Source organism: Lepus europaeus, chromosome 7 (genome assembly GCF_033115175.1).
Source record: "Lepus europaeus isolate LE1 chromosome 7, mLepTim1.pri, whole genome shotgun sequence".
NCBI lineage: Eukaryota > Metazoa > Chordata > Mammalia > Lagomorpha > Leporidae > Lepus > Lepus europaeus.
Genome location: NC_084833.1, coordinates 12597572 through 12619372, shown reverse-complemented (window position 1 = coordinate 12619372; position 21801 = coordinate 12597572). Strand labels below are relative to the sequence as shown.

Below are 21801 nucleotides of genomic sequence, written 5' to 3'. Positions count from 1 at the left end.
ATACTGAACCCTGGAAAGCTCCCATTTATTAATGAAGGTGAAATAAAGATCTTTCATAACAAACAGAAATTGAAAGCATTTGTCATCATACTCATCCAGCATTACAAAAAATGCTTAACGATTTGCTACATACAGAAACACGGAAAGATAGCCATCATTATGTGCAGCTTGTCCTGCAAAGCCACACTGTCAGGGAGAGCAGAGTGACAGTGTCCTCCCCACAAGGAGCACTGGAGATAAGTTTTGACAAACATCTCTGACTTTATTCACAGCCATGTACTCCTTTTAAAGGGCAAGGAGAAAGGGCATAACTAACTCAGGGGAACACTAACTTTAGGACAGAAACAACACTTGTACCAATATACCTCTCCAATCAGCTTGAAGGTAGCTTTCCAGGTGGGCCTGGGCCACACCAGGGAGCAGTTTACCTGATTGGTGGGAGAAATGTGCCTGGGCTCAGGCTAACTGCTGGGATCACCCACAATTATGAAAAAAGGTGAAGGCAGAAAATCTCCCAGTAAAAGTACAAAGGAAATCCAAATTAAAAAATAGGAATATATATGGAAAAATTGCAGGGTCGTAACTTTGAATATAAATGACCTAAATTCTCCAGTTAAAGGATACAGACTGTCTGAATGGATTAAAAAAACAAGACCCATCTATTTGCTGCCTACAAGAAACACACCTCACCAACAAAGATACACAAAGACAAAAAGTGAAAGGATGGAAAAAGATATTCCATGCTAACTTTGGACAGTAATTCCCCTAAACAGTTCATAAAACAAAATTACCCATTAACCCAAAGGTCAATTCTCATTCTCAGTAAAATTGTCTAAAAACATTAACCATAATGCCCCTACTATGTTCCTCGTAATACCACTCAAATGACATCATTGTTCCACTAAACTCATTTTGTCAACCTTTGTGATAAAAGTTTAACATTTGCCTGTAGCATTGTCCTCTTTACTATATAAACCCAAGCCTTACTATAATAAATCGCAGCAGCATACTCATAACGTGTGTGTCTGTCTGTCATTTCCCCGCCGATTCCTGATTCTCCTTGAGCCTTCGCCCTTGTTCTCCCTCGGTCTGTGTCTCCGCGAGAGCCGGTCCGCGGCATTAACACACAAATCTGTATGAAAATATTCATTGCAGCTTTGTTAACAAACTATAAACAACAAATAGGTTTTACGATGGGTGAACAGCAAGACAAATAGTCCCTTGTTGATACAAAGCAATGCCATTTAAAATAAAATAGGGCAAACTCCCAAGATATGCAATATCCTAAGGAAATTTTAGAGAATTATGCTCCAGAAAAACCCCATTCCGAAAGATTAAATGTTTCCATTTACATAACATTCTTGAAGTGACAAAATCACAGACAGGAAGAACATTTTCGTGATTGTGAAGGGTTAAAGACAGGACGGAAGGGGAAGGAAGGAGTGGGTGTGGCTATAAACAGGCAAGATGAGGGATTCTTATGGTGATGGAAATGTATACTGTACACAAAGTGTGTATTGTGTCATGTACAGCCCATTCCTGCTGTATCAGTGACGTTGTGGAATTGTACCTATTTGGGCACTATCAGTAGAAGTACTGTACTACAGTTTTTAAGTATGGTTTGTAAGATATTATCATTGGGTAACTTAGAGGAGGAGAGTACATAGGACCTTTCTGTCTCATTTCTTAAAACTGTATATTAATTTACAAAATTTAAAAAATAAAAAATAACTAAAAAATAGAATTAGCCATCTCTCTGGCCCTTTTTCTTGGGTTGAACCAATTCAGAATCCTACCTCTGTGTTGTGTAGAGGCCAATCAGCAGCTCCACAGGCCATGTGTAGGCACTTAGGTTGACAATCGTCTAGATGAGTTCCCGGACAAAAACAGTATCAAGCGCAAGTCATGGGCCTACCTACAGACTCCAGAATCCAGCTTCCTCCCAGCTGCTTTGCTCTAAAGCTGTTCAGAGCAGAGACTTGCTGTCTTGGGCTTAGGAGCCCTCCCCAAGTTACAGATTTGTGTGCTCAATAAAAACTTGTTTTTGTTTTCAGCCACTGATTTTAGGGTAGTTTATTACAATAATAACAGGTAGCTAGAAATAAACATGATTTTTGTCTATGGATATTCCACAGCAAAAGAGAATGGCATGTTCCTAGAATCTTGGTGTTAACTATTGACAGCATTTTAAAAACTATCATAAACTATGCCGTTGAACAGTTTAAGACTGGCTTAATTCCAATTGGTCTTAATTAGTGAAATTTTATTATAGCCATCATATGTCTAAATTATAAATTGGGCATGTGATCTTTATGCCACTTATGGGTAAGAGGAGACATAGTGTGGACACTAAAATGGGGTGTCTGATTTTCAGGAATTTATGGTGTATATATTATTTGAAATTAAGATTGTATTAGAGTACCTAATAAATGTATAATTATTATTGGTTTATAAGTTATTTCTTAATGATCTGTTATGAGTTATAAATTATGAGGGCTTGTTAAATTTCATTTTTCATCTATTTTACAATTATAACTGATTATTAACGTCAAGTCATCTATTTGTCCACTTCTTCTTACAAATGAATCAGGCTTGGTTCAAACCCTCCTGTGTCACCAGGTATTTTAATTCTGTTGTAATACTCTGTCGCGTTTAGGGTGATAGATACATGACCGGATACAGGGATGGCATTGCGGTGCAGCAGATTAAGCCACCTCTGTGATAACGGCAACCCGTAACCCACTGCCAGCCCCACTGCCAATCTAGCTTCCTGCTAAAGCAGCAAATGATGGCCCGACTGCTTGAGTTCCTGCCACCCACCCACATGGAGCTCCTATATCCTGGTTTCAACCTGGTCCAGCCCTGGCTGCTGCATCCAGGGGAACGAAACAGCAGATGGAAGATCTCTCTTTCTATCTCTCTCTCTGTGTCACTCTGCCTTTCAATAAATATTTATTTTAAAAAAAAGGAAACTAGGTTCAAAATCAGGCTAGACAATAGGCAAGGGTAAGTTTTCTGCTTCCCATCCATCTTTGGAATAGCCCCTCTTATCTGGCGTACTACTTTTTCCTCCTGGGAATTCCTGGCTTAGGTGCTCAGATGTTGCGTCCTCCCTTGGCTTCTAAAACAGAAAAAGATCATGATATTGTTAAAAATTATTTCAAAACATTGATAATCCCACTCCCTAACACAGAACCTGTTTTTACTTTCCTATATCCTATCTAGGATCCTGACAGAATGAATTCATTGTTTTGTGTGGTTGCAAACTCGTGTGGACAAGATTAATGTGTAATCCTGATTTCAACCCTCCCTTGAGTTAGAACTCATCCCTTTTATATTACTTTCCACGGTTTACTATAGAAGACCAAAATAACTAGGCTCGGCTTGGGTTTGTCCTAGCGTCTCATACTTTTGGTCACAGAAACTCTGAAGAATAAATCAGTTTACCATGTATCTTCCTGACTCTAGTAACGTCTTTTCGGGTCATAAAAACACATAGATGATACACACCTCCACCAAATTAGAGCAAGAACAAGTGTGTCGGCCCGGATCGGCACGCGACTCTGCGGGCCAGCAGGGGGCGCCTGAGCGTCAGGGCAGGCGGGCGAGAAGCCGGGGGCGTGGCTTCTGCATCCTGACAGACAGCTAAGGATGCTGGCGAAGATGAGGTAATAGGAGCCGGAGCGAGGAGGGCGTGGGGGCTGCGCGCGGGTGTGCGAGTGCGTGCTCCAGCCGGAGACCCCCGAGAGCCTCGGAGCTCGCGACCCGGACCCGGACCATGCCGCGTTAAAAGAAAGGCAGTCCCATCTCTGGGGAGGAGGCTGCGAAGTTGCGGCGCGGAGCCAGCTGCGGTCCTAGCGCCGAGTCATGGCGGGGGTCGGCCCTGCACCAAGGGACTGGGGACACCCCCGCGGGCGCGGGCTGGCCTGGGCGCCCCGCTTGGGAGGGGCGATTCTTGCTGGAAGCGACTGAGCGGAGCCACAGGGAGGGGGAGCTCTGCCCGCCGCGGCGGCGGCCGTGCGGGGAGGGGCGGGGAGGGGGCCGGAGCGTGCCTTCCAGAGCGCGGGCGTGCGGCAGGAACCCACCCCGACGCCTGCAGAGCCCGCGGCGCAACTGGTGCGAGCGCCCGCTCCTCGCCTCGCCGTGCGCCCCAGCTCGCGGCCGCAGGGCTCGGGCCGCGCGCGCCCGCCGGGGCTTTGCTAGGCGCGGGCCTGTTTGCGGAGAGCCGGGCACTTGCATGAAGCGCTGGGACCCCGCGGAGCAGCGGCTGCAGCGGCGCACCCGGGCGGCGGCGGCGGCGGCGGCGGCGGCGGCGGCGGCGCGCGGTCGGAGCCGGGCGGCCCCGTTCTCCGGGCCCCGGTGGATGCGTGGCTCGGGAGCAGCCCATGGGCCGGAGCTGAAGCTGCCCGGGGCGTCGGGGCGCGTGGCGAGGGGCGCGGTTGAGGCCCGGAGGCGGCGGCGCAGGAGGAAGCGGAGGAGGTCGGGCGCGCCGGGCCCGGGAGGCCGGCCGCGCAGCGCCGCCGCCTCCGCAGCCGCAGCCCCGGGCTCGCCATGCTCCTGGCCTCGGCCGTGGTGGTCTGGGAATGGCTGAACGAGCACGGCCGCTGGCGTCCCTACAGCCCGGCTGTGAGCCACCACATCGAGGCGGTGGTCCGCGCCGGCCCCCGTGCCGGGGGCAGCGTGGTGCTGGGCCAGGTGGATAGCCGGCTCGCGCCCTACATCATCGACCTGCAGTCCATGAACCAGTTCCGCCAAGACACGGGTGAGCCGGCCACCCCAACCCCTCACTCCCGCGCGCCCATTCCCCTTCCTGCCTGGGGGGGGGGGGGGTCTCCCGCCTCGACCTGCCCAGTGGGCACCGTGGCGCACAGGTGTCACCGAGAGGTGGTGAGGGGAGGCCCCTTAGGCTCCTGGATCCCCTTAGGACACCCTCACACCACACCACCCCACACATCCCATCACCGCCGCCAAAAAACGTGCGTCCAGATAGTCCCGATGTTGTGATTTATGCAAACCCAGCTTAAACCTAGCCGCTAAGAGCCCCGCACCCTCAGCCCTGCTGCCCCTGCCCTGCCTGTGTGGGATGCCTTCACACAGCGGGATCCTAGGTGTTCGAACCGGGGAAGGCAGAAGGGATTCCCTGGAGACTCCGGATCCAGTGCAGTGTGGGAAAAGCCGCCCCCCTCCCCAGCCTGGAGATTCCGGGGGATGAGACTTCCCGGGTGCTGCACTGGCGAGTGCCTGTGCTGTGCGCTCCAAGTGCTGAAGCAACAGGCCAGAGCAGATGGAGAGAGGAGGGGGAAGACAGGGCTCCGGAATGCCTGGCAGGGAAGCCGCTCCCTTTGTCCCTGGAGGGGGTGGGGAGGGAGGGGGCGGCAGATTCCTAAGGAGGAACTGTCCCCAAGCTTCCGCCGGACAGCCACAGCCTGTGAGGAACATTCTGGTCTCCCTGTCTTTTTGGGAGAGCCAGACTGCCACTCTGGCCAGCACGGTCCCACTTCCCAGCTGAGCCGCTTTTGCAGGTCAAAGCCAAAAAGCGAACCCGCAGGGTGGAGGTCAGGGTGCACGGGGTCACTGCTGGGCTGCGGAGGAGGCCATGGCTGCCCTTCTTTGCTTGGTGAAGTGTATCCAGGCAGACTTGATGGCCTGTGACCCGGGTAAACCCTCCAGTGACACCGGTGGGGAGGGGGCTGCCCTGGAATTCTGGCTGAGTTTTCCCAAGAGGCACGCCAAGGAGCCTGGAAAGGCAGGTGTGGTGAGAGGGAGTGGAGGAGATGACTGGGAGAGCCTGGAGCTCAGAGAACAGCTGTTGGAGCAGGCATCTCGGCCTCCCTGGAAAGCCCCCACATCCTGTGTGCTAATTCGAATTTTCATGGGAAAGGGGTATCTTCCCACCCTCGTGTCCTCATCCTTAGTCACAACTCGCAGCTAGGGCTTTGCCAAGGATTCTGCAGACACTGGCCCATTGAGTACAGCTTTCTGGGGAACGGAGTCCAGAAGTGTTAGCATCTGGAGGGGCTTCAACCTTGGTGGGGAGGGGAGGAACGTGGAGCAGAGAGAATGAGGAGTGTGGGAAGTGGAAGAAGGAGAGAATGTAATTGTGCAGCTTGGGTAGAGGTCGTGGAGGTGAGTGTGGTGAGGAAGATGTGTGTGTCCCGGGTGCCGCACCATGGAGGAAGGCTCAGGGAGAGCAGCAGCTAAGGTACCTGATAGGGAATTCCAGTCCTGCTCGACATTTTTAGAAGCAGGTGTTCGTGTGTTGGCCACACCTCTGCAGAGTACTAAGAACAGCCCTAGAGATAGAAAAGGCTGGGTCCTCCTCTTATATTTGGGAAGGGCAAGGGTCTAGCCTGTTGTCTGGCAGTTCCTAGGATGGGCTTGAGTTTTGACCTAAGAGAAATTGGGGAAAACAAAACTGGAGGACAGAAGCAGTTTGCCCCAGCTCTGATCTCTTACCTGAGGACAGGTGATTAACACTTCAGTCTGAGGCTGAGGTTGCTTGGATTTTAGGACAGAAGCAGAGATCTCGCCCTGGCTCTGGGTGTGTTTTACATTCACACTGCTCTGGTTTCACCCACTCATTCCTGTGGTCAGCTGGTCAACCATTCCAAGCACCTTCCTCCTCTGTGCCAAGTTCTGTGCTGGTGCTGAAGGCTCTGGGCTCAGTTCCCAGGAGTGCAGGGTCCGTCAAGGAGCTTGTCAACATAGAATGGAATCTCTGGGTTTCTGGGCTCTGTGCCCCCTCCTCTCTCTTCTCCATCAGCGCATACACACACACACACACACACATCTCCTTTCAATGTAGCTCATTGATGGGGCCATGACAAGGTAGGAACTTTATACCACCAGCTCCCAGGCAACCTCAGCCAAGCCCTGGCAATGTTTAATTAAATTACCCACTGTCTCCCCCCACCCCCACCCCCAAGCCACAGTTTAAATCTGGGAACCAGAAACATCCCCATAAACAAAAGTGAGCTGGAAGTCCCCTGCCTGGAGGCAATTTCTTTCTCTTTTTGTTGCCTTCTCTATATGGGGACGTTTCTTGACATCAGAACTTTGTCTTTTTAGAAGTTGCTTGCCTGGCTGCCAAGTGAGTCCTCCGTCTCTCCCCTCCCCTGGGCTCCTGAGCCCATCCAGCCTGTCTCCAGGGAGATGGCTGGGAGGTTGCAGACACCCGTCTGCCCGCCTCTGTTTTCCCTGGGCCTCTTTCCTACCCTGGACTTCCTAGGGTTCTGAGCTCATTTGCATACTCTTCTGGTCTCTTCTGGACATTTTGGGCTAGAGAATCTAGAAGACAGCAAGGGATGGGGTGAGACAGAGGGGATTGGTCTAGACTACTTCCCAAAGCCTTGGCAGGTTCCTCTCTGTGCCCACCATCAATTACTTTAACTTGGCTTACTTTTTCTGTTGTGGAGCAGTGTCTGGAGAGTTTTACTTCCACATCACTTTCCTCCTCCCTGGCCCCCTCCCCCCAGCCTTCCAATACTTAGGTGGAAGACCCCGCCAGGGCCCCAGCAGGGACATGGGGAAGACACAGGTCAGGCTCTCATCCCAGACTCACTGCTTATTATGTGACTGACCCTGAGCAAGACCCTAACTGCTCAGGCTCACTTTTACCCTGGAGAATGAAGAGCAGCCTGAAGATGCCTTCTTTTCCTTTGTTTCCTCTGTCATGCAGATCAGCAAGTGAATGGTTTGGCTCCTGCACCAGTGACAGTGCTAATAGAAGTGGTCTGGTGCAAAGGAGGCTTTTATCCAGCTCAGAATTTCCTGTGCAGGTTTTGCTTCCTGTATGTCTTGAATGTGATGAGAAGGCTTAAATGGAGAGAGTGACTTTGGCTGAGGATTTGACAGAGCTGACTTTTTACAACCCTCACCCCACAATACCCCTTTCCTTGAATGAGTGTAGGAGTGAAGGATGCAGACGTCAGGTTGACCACGTGGTAATTACAGTATGCAGGAGGCACCGTGTGTCTTATAAAATTGTCATAGGAAGAGAGACAAGTTGAAAGGGGTTATGTTGCTCATGGGTTTATAGCTAAGCTAGTTAATGGGAAAGCTGAGGTTCAGGACCAAGTGCTCCGTGTCCTACTCCTTTACCTGGTGAACATTTATGGAGTATCTACTTAGTGCAGGCACTGTTACAGGCATGTCAGATATAGCAATAGAACATCTAAGTCTTTGTTCTCTTGGAACATTTTAATTGGGGTAAGGGTGCTGGTAAAAGAAGCTTGGGATTTCTTGAGCTGTCCATGGGCTAACAGCAGTGAGTCACTTGCATATATGTAGATGACATGCCTAAAAGACAATGGCCTCCCACTTCCCAGGAACCTAAACATCTGGAGTGCCTTGGAGTGCAGGTGTCTAAGTGGCTGGGGAAAGTTGATTTTCTTCCTTTTTGGCTTGTAAGCATCTTTTATCCCTGTCCTTTTAGATGTCTTTTCCTATGTCACTGTCACTTAGGACAAATTGGAACTTGTCCACAGGTCATCTAGTATATGGTCTTAATTCTAGAGAAGTCCATGACTGGCACCATCGCAAACAGGAGGGTCTCTGAAAATAACTCAGAACCGAGAGAGATGGTAGAAATCCATTCTCTGGTTATTTTCAGAGACCCTCCTGTTTGTGACGGTGCCAGTCATGGACTTCTCTAACTAGGGTAGTTCTGGAATTGAACTGAATTCAACATGTTTTCTCCAAAGACTGGCTCACATTTTTGTGCCTGCCAATGGCATTATCATTTTGCCACTTTCCCATGGTCAATGCCAAGGATTCTTTGATTCATTCCATCATTCGAGGTCTTGTTTAGGTGCCTGATATGCACAGGCAGATAGCATGTGGTTCAACAGGTAAAGTTTAGTGTGTAGGATATAAACCCAGGATGGTCATTCCTATGCAGATTCTGGGGCCTAGGACCTGGAGATGCTGGCTGGTTGGTCTTCATGGTATTCCAGCCCACACTCCAGGAGATTCTGAAGGAGGTAGACCTCACTTGGTCTGAAGTATTCAGTTACTCATGATCAAGTCCTACCCATTTGTTCTCAGTAGCATTTCTCCATTTTGTCATCTCCTTGACTTTTTCCCTGCCAGCAACCTTCCATTCACCTAGAACCTAATTAACAGAGAATCCTTGGTCTTGTCATTTCTGTTTAGAAAACTCCACTGGCTCTTTGTTGCCTACAAATTAAATGCATCACAGCCTGGCATTCCAGACCTTCTATTCCTTGGCTCTAACCCACCTCTCCATGTTTATCTTTGCATACTCTATACCCACCAAACAGAAGCCCCCTTTATCTTCAAGTATCCCTTCAGAGTTCTCTGAGTCCCCATTCTCAGCTCCTCATAATATCCCTGCTCCTGAAATGAACTGCCATTTTGCCTATTGAAATTCTCCTTAGCATACAGTCATGTGTCATTCACCATCCATTTCTTAAAATGTTCTCCAAACCATCATCACTTCATTGACTCTATCAATATTGTTTGAGCCCTGTACAGACAGCCCAGGCATGGGGCATACAGCTGTACTCAGACACCTCGAGGCTTCCTCTTATGGTGTTGAGTCTAAGAAGGGAGACAAATTAGCCACTCAAATAAATGTGCAAGTGCATATTGAGATACATTTTATCTATGTATATATAAAAACAGGAATTTGACCTGATCAGGGCAGCCCAGAGAGACTTCCTTGAGGAAATGAGCTTTAATCTGTTGGATGAGCAGTGAAGAGGGTGCCAGAATATTTGGGGGAGGGACCCACACCGTAAAGATGCCCAGAATTAGAGAAACGGTAGGAGATCAAAGACCCGTGTGGCTCAGATGTGAGCAGAGTATGGCAGAATGTGAGGGGGCTGCCGAGGTTGGTGGGTGGAGGGGCTTTCGGCCCTGACTTCAGGGGAAGTCTTGGAAGAGACTTGGGCAGGGAGGGGATGTGGTCAGATTTCCTGCCAACGTGCAGTTGTTGGCTCCTTCTTGCAGCACATTCTGCCTCCTACATAGTCACTTGCACACTTGTCTTCTGTCCCTGGCTTAGGCTGTGTGCTGCTTGAGGCATGCCTGAATCTTTTGTATTCCTGGTGGCAGCTAATGGGTACTCAGTGATACGTGATAAATGATTAACTATCAAAGTAGCCAGAAATCTTCAGTCAATTACAGCACAGTTCACAGAGCTCTTGTAATTGTCAGACTCTCCATTAGGCGCTAGAATGCAAAGAGCCACACAGTGGTAACCCCCGCATCTGCTTAAGGCATGTAGAAGTGTGCTAAAACAAGGGTGTACATCCAGCATGGTCAAGATGTACACCCCGGAAATCCCAAAGTTGGAACTTGTGCTGGAAAAACATTTAAAGAAATGGAAGACCAATGGCACAGGACCTGAATGACAAATAGCACAGGACCCAAATGACAAGGAGACCTTCTGTGGGAAAAGATGGCAAAGGCTTGCATTTCCATAGAGGGGACCTGGGGGATAGTAGGATTGGGAAAGGAGTGGGAAAGTGAAACAATATGTGTGGATAAAAGAATCCCTGTGGCAGTGCAGGGATAGAGGAAGATCAGTCTGGAAAGGTATGCTACAGGCATAGTTTCTGGAAGTTCTGGTACAACTCTTTATCATCTAAGGATTGAAACACTCTTGTTTAAAAAAATACCTTTTAAGCCCATTTTTGAGAACGGATCAAACCCATTGTGCCTGCCCTGAGTAGAGTATGGAATAGTGCTACATAAGCTCTCTCAACTTAATTCTCTCGTCTGTGAAGGATGTTTCATAGGATTGTCAGGAAGATTTTATGGAGTGGGACATGTGAGATCCATTCTAAGTAATAACGGCTGTGCAAATATGGGTTAAATAGAACCCTCATGTCTCACATGTACACCCGCATCACCCTCCTTGAACTCAACTTTCTCTGTGCTACCTCCATCCTGCTTAGACATATAACAGAAAATAAATTACAATAATAATCACCAGCTCTTATTGAACTCTTTCCATGTGACAGGTGCAATTTTAGTGTTGTGTATTCATTTCTTCATTTAATCGTCAAATCCACCCTTCAAAGCAGCTACCCAGGACCCAAAAAGATGAGGAAACTGAGGATCAATCACACAGGTAGAAGGGGCAGAGCTTCCCTTGTTGGGCCCAAAATCCAGACTCTTTGTTCTACAGCAAGTTGGCTACTTAGGAAGGAAATGGAGGCCAACTAGGGAACCGTTGCCCCTTCCGCCTCTCCTCCTCCCATCCTGATACCCCCATGTCCCCCAGCAGAGGCCCTGGCACTGAATAGCAGATTGTTCTGCTTCTCCCTTGTGCCTCTGAATGTTGATGTTTTGGGTCATTAACGGGCTTGGAGATGGGGTGGGGGGCGGGTTATGACCCTGCAAAGGCCTGAATAGCTATTGTTTCTTTTCTTCCCCTCTTGAATGGGATTCTGTCCCCAGTCTTGGTGTCTCCCCCTGGGCTAGAGGAGGGGGTGGGTCAGAGGCCAGGGAAGGGGAGCCTTTTCCCACCACTTTGATGGATGGAACTTAGGCCAACAGATGCAGAGATTCCAGCATCCTCGGAGAGCCCTTTCCAGCCTGCCCTCCCTGCCTTGAGCCAGGCGTCCTTAGCCTTGATGTTGATACCATGTCTGCGTTTGGATTTGGGGTGGGTGGGAGAGACAAGGGCAACAGCTACTGGATTAGTTTCCCTCTGGTCCTGCTGGTTCATTCCTGCTGTCCCACTGCCCTGTAAGAAGCCTGGCCTCTTCTCTGCCCCACTCTAAGACTGTCAAAATTAAAATGATCCTGTCTTTAGGAAGGCTTGAGCATCTTGAAAGAAAAATGTTAGATAAGTATGAAATTATCCTCATGAGCATTGAGAATGCTGTGGTTGACGTAGATTCAATGTTGGGAAATATGAGACGGTTCTCCCGGCCCGGTTTCCTTTCTCACGGTAACATACCATTTCTGAAAACCACACTTTTAAACGTGCAGAGAGCCAGCTCCACACCACTGCCTCTGGACGCCTTCCCAAACGGAGGCCTCCACAGTTCTGGTACCTGGTGCAGGTACATTTAGAGATGGTATTTATGAACACCTACGACAAGTCAAAGGGTTTTCTGTGCCTCCATGCATAGGGCCTGCACATGAACCCAGTACCTAGAAAGTATAAATATGTATTTGTTGAATGGAATATGTGAGTTGCCTTTAATTTCCCAAAAACCCTAGGAAGGTGTTATTACCCTGTTTCCCAGGGGAGAAAAGGTGACTGAGGGTTCTATGTTAACCACTTGGTGAATGCATTAGGCTGGAAGCCACACTCAGGACCAAAAGCACATCCTTTCCACTACCTGCACTGCCTCTCCTTACGTGATTGTAGCTCCATCTGTTTAGAATTATTAAAGGGAGCAATGTGTCTCAAAGCTGACACTTCAGTGGTCAGCATTGTGCTCAGCACACAGTAGGACTATTTTATGTCTGCCCGTGATGTAAATACAATTCACTGTAATCCAATGCTGACCCTGACCTCTCTGCCTGTTTCTGGCAGGGACCCTCCGCCCAGTTCGCCGCAATTACTACGACCCGTCCTCGGCCCCCGGGAAGGGCGTGGTGTGGGAGTGGGAGAACGACAATGGCTCTTGGACGCCCTACGACATGGAGGTGGGCATCACCATTCAGCATGCCTACGAGAAACAGCACCCCTGGATCGACCTCACTTCCATCGGCTTTAGCTACGTCATCGATTTCAGCACCATGGGCCAGATCAACCGGCAGACCCAGCGCCAACGCCGCGTCCGCCGGCGGCTCGACCTCGTCTATCCCATGGTCACTGGCACCTTGCCGAAGGCCCAGTCCTGGCCTATCAGTCCTGGGTCGGCCACCTCACCCCCTGCGCCACCCTGCTCCTGTCCACAGTGTGTCTTGGTGATGAGCGTTAAGGCGGCCGTGGTCAACGGAAGCACTGGACCCCCACAGCCCCCAGCAGCCCGCAAAAACATGCCCCCCTCTGGAGTGGTCAGGCTGTCCTCACCACCAGGCCCTGGAGTCAAGCCAGCAGACCGCACAGGTACCATGCGAGGCCCGGTGAAGACCGCCCCATCACAGGTGATCCGACGACAAGCCTCCAGCATGCCAGCTGCGGCAACTGCAGGTTCTCCTGCCAGCCCCCCAGGAGCAAACGGCAAGACCGGAAGGGTGGCCCTGGCCACTTTGAATCGTAGCAACCTGCAACGACTGGCCATTGCCCAGTCCCGCGTGCTGATCGCCTCTGGGTAGGTGCTTCCGAGCTGCCTCAGAGCACTTGCTCCCCACAGGAATGAGACGTAACTGTCCTCTGGATCCAAGAGTAAGGAGGGGCAACTGCAGCTGGGAGGGGGCAGGTGCGGTGGAGGAGGGAGGGTTTGACTCTGCTGTGCTCCCTCCCTACTGAGCACATAGCATGGCGCCCAGCATGTAGTAGGTGCCCAGTGAGGGCTGTTAGCCCCTTTCCTCCCGTCCCTCTGAAAACTGGCAGGGTGACTCCCAATTAAAATAGCAGCCCATGTTTAGGGAATACTTAACTATATGCTGGACATTTTCCATGCCTTGTCTTGTTACTCCTGTGACAACCTGATAGTGTAGGTTCTGTTAATTGTTCTTCCAAATCTTCCTAATCACAGAAGCGGAGCTGCCCAGGTCCATGCCGTGTCTGCAGCCTTTGCCTGCCGGCCCCTGATTTCTTGTCAGCCTCCCAATCCCCCTGAGTCTTCCCTTTCTGCAGAGGGACCTGGCCCTACCTGAGCTGCAGATGGTTAGGAGTTGGCAATCCAGGCTGCCCTGAGGAGACACTGTTTATACTCAGCTGAATCTCTGCATGTAGAGGTTTATGGCTGGGAGGAGAGGAGCAGGAGGGCACTCTGCAGACTGGCTTGTGAGTCTGAAGACCTGGCCTCTACCCTGCCTCTGCTGCTTTGGATAAGCCACAGGGATCTTTGCTAAGTCCAGTGTCCTCCTGTGGCAAATGGAGACGCTCAGACTTGCCTTTCCAATCTATGAAGTCATCGTGAAAACCTCCATGAAGGGGTTCACCCTTTGGCAGTTTACCAGATGTACTTTTTTTTTTTTAGGATTTATTTATTTGAAAGTCAGAGTTACACAGAGAGAGAAGAAAAGGCAGAGAGAGAGAGAGAGAGAAAGAGAGGTCTTCCATCAGCTGGTTCACTCCCCAAGTGGCCACAACAGAGCTGTGCCAATCTGAAGCCAGCAGCCAGTAGCTTCTTCTGGGTCTCCCATGCAGGTGCAGGCACCCAATGACTTGGACCATCTTCCATTGCTTTCCCAGGTCATAGCAGAGAGCTGGATTGGAAGCAGAGCAGCTGGGACTCGAACTGGTGCCCATATGGGATGCCAGCACTGCAGGTGGTGGCTTTACCCACTACGCCATAGTGTCTGGCCCCCAGATTTACTTTTGCATCACCCTATTCCCTTACGTTGGAACACTTAGCTCAGAATTAAGTAGAGCCACACATGTGTTGCAGTATAAGTTTAGTACCTAGGTGTTGGTCTCCTGGTCCTCTCTGTTCTTTTAGCTAAAGCCCAGGTCCTTGTTGTAAGGACAGGTAATGTATGAATAACTAAAGCTGGTCAGACGCATAGGGATTTCATGACTTCCCCTGAGCTGGCAGAAGTATGTGGGCGAGGGGACTGGATGCTTGAGCCACACAGCTGCTGAGTCACTCTGCACTGTCACTGTCCCTGGAGGCTTCTCACAGAGGTCCACAGGGATTGCTGTCAGAAGAGGAGGCTCACAAGCTGGATGAGAACACAGGCTGTACAGCCTGACTTCTTGGGCTTGAACCCAAGTTCCTTGCTGTGTCACTTGGTGATAAATTTTGCTCTGTCTTTACTTTCCCCATCTGTAAAATGGGATAGTAGTAGTCACACCTTCCTTCTGGGGTTGTCTTGAGGATTGAAAGAGATACTCAATGCATAGACTGAGCACAGTGCTTGGTCAGTTGGTATTAGCTGCTGTGTTGCTTTTATTATTATTAGCAAGTGTTTATTGAATATGTGCTATGGATACAGTTGTTGAATTGAAGTCACAGCTGAGCAAGGTGTGACATCCACCTCATCCCAGGCACCCTTCACAAATGCCAGGCTCCCTCCCATCCCCCCTCCCATCCCCAGGGAGGGGCACCAGCTCCCCTTGCACCTCCTTGAGGAGTCACAGGGCTTTATCTCTCTGCTTTATTCCCTCTGCCCGCCAGTAGACTTGGAGCTGGCATGTGGGGTGGAGACCCAGGCAGTGCTTTTCAAAAGAGCCATAGAAACACGGTTTTGTTTTTTTCCCTTCCATGTGTTTTTCTGACAAGGGAGGCCCCCGCTACCCCTCTCTACCTTCTAGCCTTTTCCTTTTCACCTCTCACCACCTCCCTCACCCCACGACCATCTTCCCCTCCAGCCTTTCTTGGCCATTTAATTAGCGTGTTTATTCCTTTTGTCTGGGACTGCCATCCACCTTCTGTCGTTGTACAGACCCGTCCCCCTCTCTCTGCCCGTGACCTCTTCAAGCAACTTTCCCACGGCAAAAAGGAAGACCGGGGAGGGCGGAGAAGTGGGACGAGGAGAGGGGTTTGGGAGGGGGAACAAAAGATTCCGTAAATTATTCAGAGACACAAGCAGGGAGTTTCTAAAGAGAAGAGGGGGCCATGCAGCGGAGGGCGGGAGTCACCCCTCTGGCCCTCTCCCCCGGAGTTGAGGCCTCTCTGTGTCCAGCGAGGCCTCCGTTGCCATAGAGACCAGACCATTGTCCTGAGGGGTGGAAATCCACTTCCTCCCACCCTGACCCCGCCACCTCCTCAGTTCTTCTCTTAGCTAAGCTTTACATTTTTGTGAAAGAAATTAGAACCTGGGCACAACCCAACAGAAGGGGGAGGGAGATGGCTCCTGATTGGCCCACAGGTGCTTAGGCCTCCTGCCGCTGAGCGGGAGTTGCCTGGAGGATGTGAGAGGCACTGGCTTGCTGTTTTCTAGAAGAGCCCAGGCCCAGGAGTGTAGCTGAGGCCCAGACCAGCTGTGCCTGGCATGGACAACGTGGGCTGTTCTCTGAGGTTTTGTTTCTAACCGGGAATCATGGGGGAGGGGTGATCAGTGTTTCCAACTCATCCATCCTAAGTGCTGCCCAGCACCCACTGTACACTTCACACTTGAACCCTATGTCCTCCAGAATCTGAGATAAATGGAAACTGAAAGCAGGAAATGGCTTCATTAAAACCTTCTGTCCCTTGACAGTTGGGAAATAAAACTGTAAACAGTCACCCAGATTTGCACAGGACTCAGTGACTTTACATAATCTTTCAGGTGGAACTGGGACGCCCTGGGAAGACATTTAAGATGCATTGTTTACAGCTGAGGTGTAAACAAAGAGGCTGGGGGGCTCTAGGACCCACCCATGTCAGAGCTGAGCTAGGCTAGGATGAAGAACTTAACCCCAGTGTAGGCTCCTTCCACTATACCCTCTGTGCTTCATATGCAAGCTGGCCCCTCCTCCCCAGGTCCCGTGGCCGCCCGGAGCCTGGTAACAGGCCCTCCTACTTGTGGCCTCTCCCCTGACCTGACAGGGACATGCACCTGTCCCACGCAAGCCCCCATCATCTCCGTGCATGCTGGCTCCCCGTGGGCAGGCCCCCTCCTTCTCTCCAGACCTTGCACCTGAGTCCTTGGGCTTAGCTGGGCACTGGAACATTTCCTGGTTGACCAGATTGGGTGTGGAAACCTGCCAGTCCAGTTTGTGAGAACAAAGGTAGCTTTTGTCACAGATCACAGCTACTTATCAACTGGAGTGGGGGCCTTGGAGTTGATGAGGGGTTGGGTTGCCTGTGCTGCCCCCTCGTGGAGAGCCAGGGAATAGACCTCAGCAGGTGAAATCTTCCCTACCAGCCTGACCTGATAGTGCTGGGCTAGCAGGAGAATTTGCTGTGGGAGGGAACCACGGGCTTAGGGTTCCTCCTTGTTCTCAGGCCCTGGGGTAAGATACCATCAAAAAGTCTCTGGCATCTTCTAACCCAAGACTCTCACAGTTTTATGGATGGAAAATTGATGCTCGGAAAAGTTAACTGACTTGGTAAGGAGCTTCTGACAGTGCTGGGACTCAAACCTGGTTTTCCTGACTCCCTGACTACCCTACAATGGTGGGCTTGGTGGGACAGGACTCAGAGCCACACAGTCCAGAATCAAGTCTATTCCTGTTTGCTTGGCCCAGTGGCCCTTGTTTTAAATTCAGCTTTCCCTCCCCTCATCTGGGTTTGATTTATCCTGGGGACAGTTTCAGAAGAGAAGCTGCCTTCGGTGGCCTGTTGAGACACAAGCATTTTCACTTTCTGTTGTTTCACATGCTTCTCCCAACTTTGGTGCTATGCCTTTGTCCCTGGGAAGGGGCAGAGGCCCCTACAGGCTCAGAATAGCTGCTACGCCCCCATCCTTAGGGACAAACGGGGACAGACAGACCCACTGCTCAGCCTCAGGCCCCGCCCAGCTCTTCTCTCTTCTGGTGGTGGGTTTATTCTTTATGCTTTCCAGGGGCAGGGAGGAGTGGATACAAAGACTACATAGACACAGGAGCTTGGCACAGTGAGTGAGTGGCATAGGGAATGGGCTCTGGAGCCAGATTTTCTCAGCCTTGGGATTTTCTTTTAAATATTTATTTTATTTATTTGAAAGGCAGAGTTACAGAGAGAGAGAGAGAGAGGTAAAGACAGAGAGGTTTTCCATCTGTTGGTTCACTCTCTAAATGGCTGCAAAGGTCGGGGCCGAGCCAGGTCAAAGCCAGGAGCCAGAAGCTTCTCCAGGGTCTCCCACGTGAGTGCAGTGACCCAAGCACTTGGACCATCTTCCGCTGGTTTCCCAGGAGCATTAGCAGGGAGCTGGATCAGAAGTGGAGCAGCTGGGACAGCATATGGAATGCTGGCACTGGAGGAGGAGGCTTAACTCATTGTGCCCCACCCCAGGCTTGTCCAGTCTGCTTAGCCTCTCTATGGCTGTACTCCCTTGCCTGTAAGTAGTCCCTCTTTTCTTTTTTTTGACAGACAGAGTGGACAGTGAGAGAGAGAGACAGAGAAAGGTCTTCCTTTTGCCGTTGGTTCACCCTCCAATGGCCGCTGCAGCTGGTGCGCTGCGACCGGTGCACCACGCTGATCCAAAGGCAGGAGCCAGATGCTTCTCCTGGTCTCCCATGGGGTGCAGGGCCCAAGCACTTGGGCCATCCTCCACTGCACTCCCTGGCCACAGCAGAGAGCTGGCCTGGAAGAGGGGCAACCGGGACAGAATCCGGAGCCCTGGCCGGGACTAGAACCTGGTGTGCCGGCGCCGCAAGGCAGAGGATTAGCCTATTGAGCCGCAGCGCCGGCCCAGTAGTCCCTCTTGCAGAGGTTGTTGGAGAGATAAGATGAGCTTATGTGTTGTAAGCAGTGGCAGCCGCTCCTGATAGGAGGTAAGCTCTGTGCATGTAGGTGAAGGGCCTTCCATGGCCTGTGCCTTGCTGTTTCCCTAACACTAGGCACACAAAGTAGGCGCAGTATGTGCTGTTCAAATGGACAGATAACCAAGTGTTCCTTTCCCCTCCTTCTTTCCCATAGCAGAACTGCTGGCTCCTCAAGCTGTCTGGCTCCCGGACATCTGTAGCCAGGCCCACCGGCCTCTCCAAGCCCAGCTGTGGGGGCCTGGGTGGCAGATGGGTTGGCCTGTGTTTTCCTAGCCAGCATTGTGGGGGGCCTGGCCGTTCCCAGGCAGCCGTGCCAGCTCCTCTCCGGCCTTGCTGTGTGGCTGGGGAGGAGGCTCTGCCTGATATCTAAACATCTCAGGGAAGAGGGGAAGTGACAGCTGTTCCAGCAGAGGTTTCCAGATGTTGGGCTCGGGCGTGGTGACATCTGCATCCTCTTGGGAGCTCTGGAGAATTCAGATTCATGGATCCCACGGTGGAGGGGATCTGGATCTGCCGTTGAAGCTCTGGTTTTGTGTGTTTGTTTGTTTGATTTTTTTGTTTCTGTTTTTAAGCATCTTATGTGGTGCCTATTTTGTACTCTCATATTTGAGCTTCTTTATTTTTGTATTTCTCCAACCAATACAAATTTTATTTTTTGACAGGCAGAGTGGATAGTGAGAGAGAGACAGAGAGAAAGGTCTTCCTTTTGCCGTTGGTTCACCCTCCAATGGCCGCTGCGGCCGGCGCACCGCGCTGATCCGATGGCAGGAGCCAGGTGCTTCTCCTGGTCTCCCATGGGGTGCAGGGCCCAAACACTTGGGCCATCCTCCACTGCACTCCCTGGCCACAGCAGAGAGCTGGCCTGGAAGAGGGGCAACCGGGACAGAATCCGGAGCCCCGACCGGGACTAGAACCCGGTGTGCCGGCGCCGCAAGGCGGAGGATTAGCCTAGTGAGCCGCGGCGCCGGCCAACCAATACAAATTTAATGCCTACCCAAGCCAGACTCTGAACAAAGTAGGCAAAGATATTTGCCCTTGTAGAGATTAAGTTCCAGAAGGAGAGATAAGAAGCAACAATGTACTTTAAAATATCTAACTTCCATGGTGGGGAGGTAGAGCAGAGTAAGAAAGTTTGTGGGCCCCCCTGGGGTGGGGGGACGGAGGAATGGGTAGCAGTATTAAATAGGGTGGTCTCAGGAATTTCACTGTGAAAGCAAGATCTGAGCCAAGACTGAAGTGTAGGAGGGAGCTAAGCACTTATGTGACAAGAGAGCATTTCAGTCAGCAGGAACGGTATATGCGAAGGCCCTGAAGCAAGAGCGGGCATGGGCATGCAGGAGGAAGATCAAGAAGTGAGTAATATCACAGGAGGCCAGAGAGATAAGGAAATTGGGGTGGGGGTGTTGGCGGCCCCTGCGAGGCTGCGGGGGCCTCACTAGTAAGTTGATTTGGATGTTGAGTATACACTAAGGAGCCATTCTGACTTCTAAGGTTCTGGGTGGTGGAGTGACACGGGCTCGGTTAGGTTTGGCAGGTGTCACCCCCTGCTGCTATGTTGAGAACTTGTATCACTGGTAGGGTTCACACTGGTCTCTGGCCCTACTTGTCCAAGCTGTAATGTATCTACTCTTGTCATTCACAGGGTTCCTACTGTCCCAGTGAAGAATTTAAATGGAACCAGTCCTGTCAATCCTGCCCTGGCAGGTAGGAGCCCCCCCACACACACACACCTGGGCCAAACTTACTTAAGGTAGAAACATCAGTCACAAAACAGGTGGTGAGCAGTTATAAACGGGAGATCATTTGGGAGTATTTTAGAAATTGCATTCAGCAGATAGGAAGAGTCTGGGACAGAATTGATTACTAAAAGCAAAGCCTGCTCTTGAAGATGCAGGATTGAATGAATTTCTTGGAAAAGCAAAGGATGGAGCTGAGAATCTATAAATTATGGACCTGTCAGAAGGGGGGAGGGGAAGAGGTGAAGGGGGAGGGAGGAATTTGGGGAGTGCTGGCAGCCGATTCTTCACTCCTGCCTCACCTGTGCCCTGCCCCTTCTAGGCATCACCGGGATCCTCATGAGCGCAGCGGGGCTGCCTGTGTGCCTCACCAGGCCACCAAAACTCGTCCTGCACCCACCCCCCGTCAGCAAGAGCGAAATAAAGTCCATTCCAGGGGTTTCCAACACAAGCCGCAAGACCACCAAAAAGCAAGCCAAGAAAGGTACCCACATCCTTCCTGCTAGGAACCTGGAGTCAAAGACTTGGCCCCTAGCTCTGGCTCTACCCTTGTCACCAAGTGTCCTAGCCAGGGCTTAATTCTGCATCTGCTAAGTGGGCCCAGCTAGTGGATTTGTGAGGGTTACACTGAAATGGATTCTGTATGGATTGATGGAAGAACGTTGAGAAGTGGAAATGTGCAGTGCCAAAAGATAGACACACAAAAAGTGTGATACAAAGAAAATAGGGAAAGAGGACTTTGGTGTCAGAAATAAAACTGACTGGATCCCTCACAGGTTGTGTGGGTACATGGAAACTCTGCTTTCTCATTCTTGTATGGGGTGAAAATGCCCACAGCCAGCATTCAGTTAGTATGTCCTGGAGTGCATTGGTGGCATTTGGGAAGTAGCCACTGCCTTGTGTCCCCTGGAGTCTCCAGACCCTCTGGCCACTTGAACCCTCCTTTAAGGAACCCGGCCTACCTGCCCAGAGGCCAGCAGCCTAGGAGTTTGGCACTGAAGGACACTGGCTCAGCTCAGCAGCTGGTCTTTCTGGTCTCTGGCTTTGGTTGTTACATGAATTTGTCATCCTCATTAAGCTCCCCCCCTTGCAAGCTTCTTTTGAGGTTGAAATTGGATCTCATGGATTTTGCACTTACCCCTGGGCCTGGCAAGAAATAGATTCTCCATTAATAGAAGCTTAATTCTTATAAGAGAAATAGGACAGTGGGAGAGCAGGGCCTGCCTCCCGGCTTTTGGTTGTTGCATGATCTACTTCCTGCTTTTCAGGTATATAAACATTTCCTTGCTTGGATGAACTCAGTTGCCTTGCTCTTAGTCTGGTAGGAAGTGACAGGATTGCACACTTGCCCACTCTTCCTATTAGTAAAATAGCACACAGTGGGCCCTTCCCTGGCAAAGTGCTGAAGGACTGTGCCTCCATTAGCTCATCGATTTGTCAGAGCAACCTTCTGAGGCAGGTGCAATTCTACTTTCCCTTTTTATAAGGTGAGAAAACAGGTGCTTAGAGAAGTTGAGAGCAACCCAAAGTGTCACTGACCTTTTTCCCTCTCTGCCTCCTTACAAGATCCTATTAACCCGTCCTCCATCTGGATCTTGAGTTACTTCCTACAGATCCAGCCCCCAAAGAAACCCCCAC

At 50.8% G+C, this 21801-nt stretch overlaps 1 protein-coding gene across 1 annotated transcript in view; it reads left to right on the top strand.

The window, feature by feature from the left end:
- The first annotated feature begins 4551 nt into the window (after positions 1 to 4551).
- DTX4 (deltex E3 ubiquitin ligase 4) overlaps positions 4552 to 21801 on the top strand; it is a 33111-nt gene continuing 15861 nt past the window's right edge. The window contains exons 1-4 of the mRNA XM_062196082.1: positions 4552 to 4762; positions 12518 to 13241; positions 20070 to 20131; positions 20486 to 20647. Coding sequence (XP_062052066.1) covers positions 4552 to 4762; positions 12518 to 13241; positions 20070 to 20131; positions 20486 to 20647 — 1159 coding nt within the window. The remainder of the gene's footprint in view (positions 4763 to 12517; positions 13242 to 20069; positions 20132 to 20485; positions 20648 to 21801) is intronic.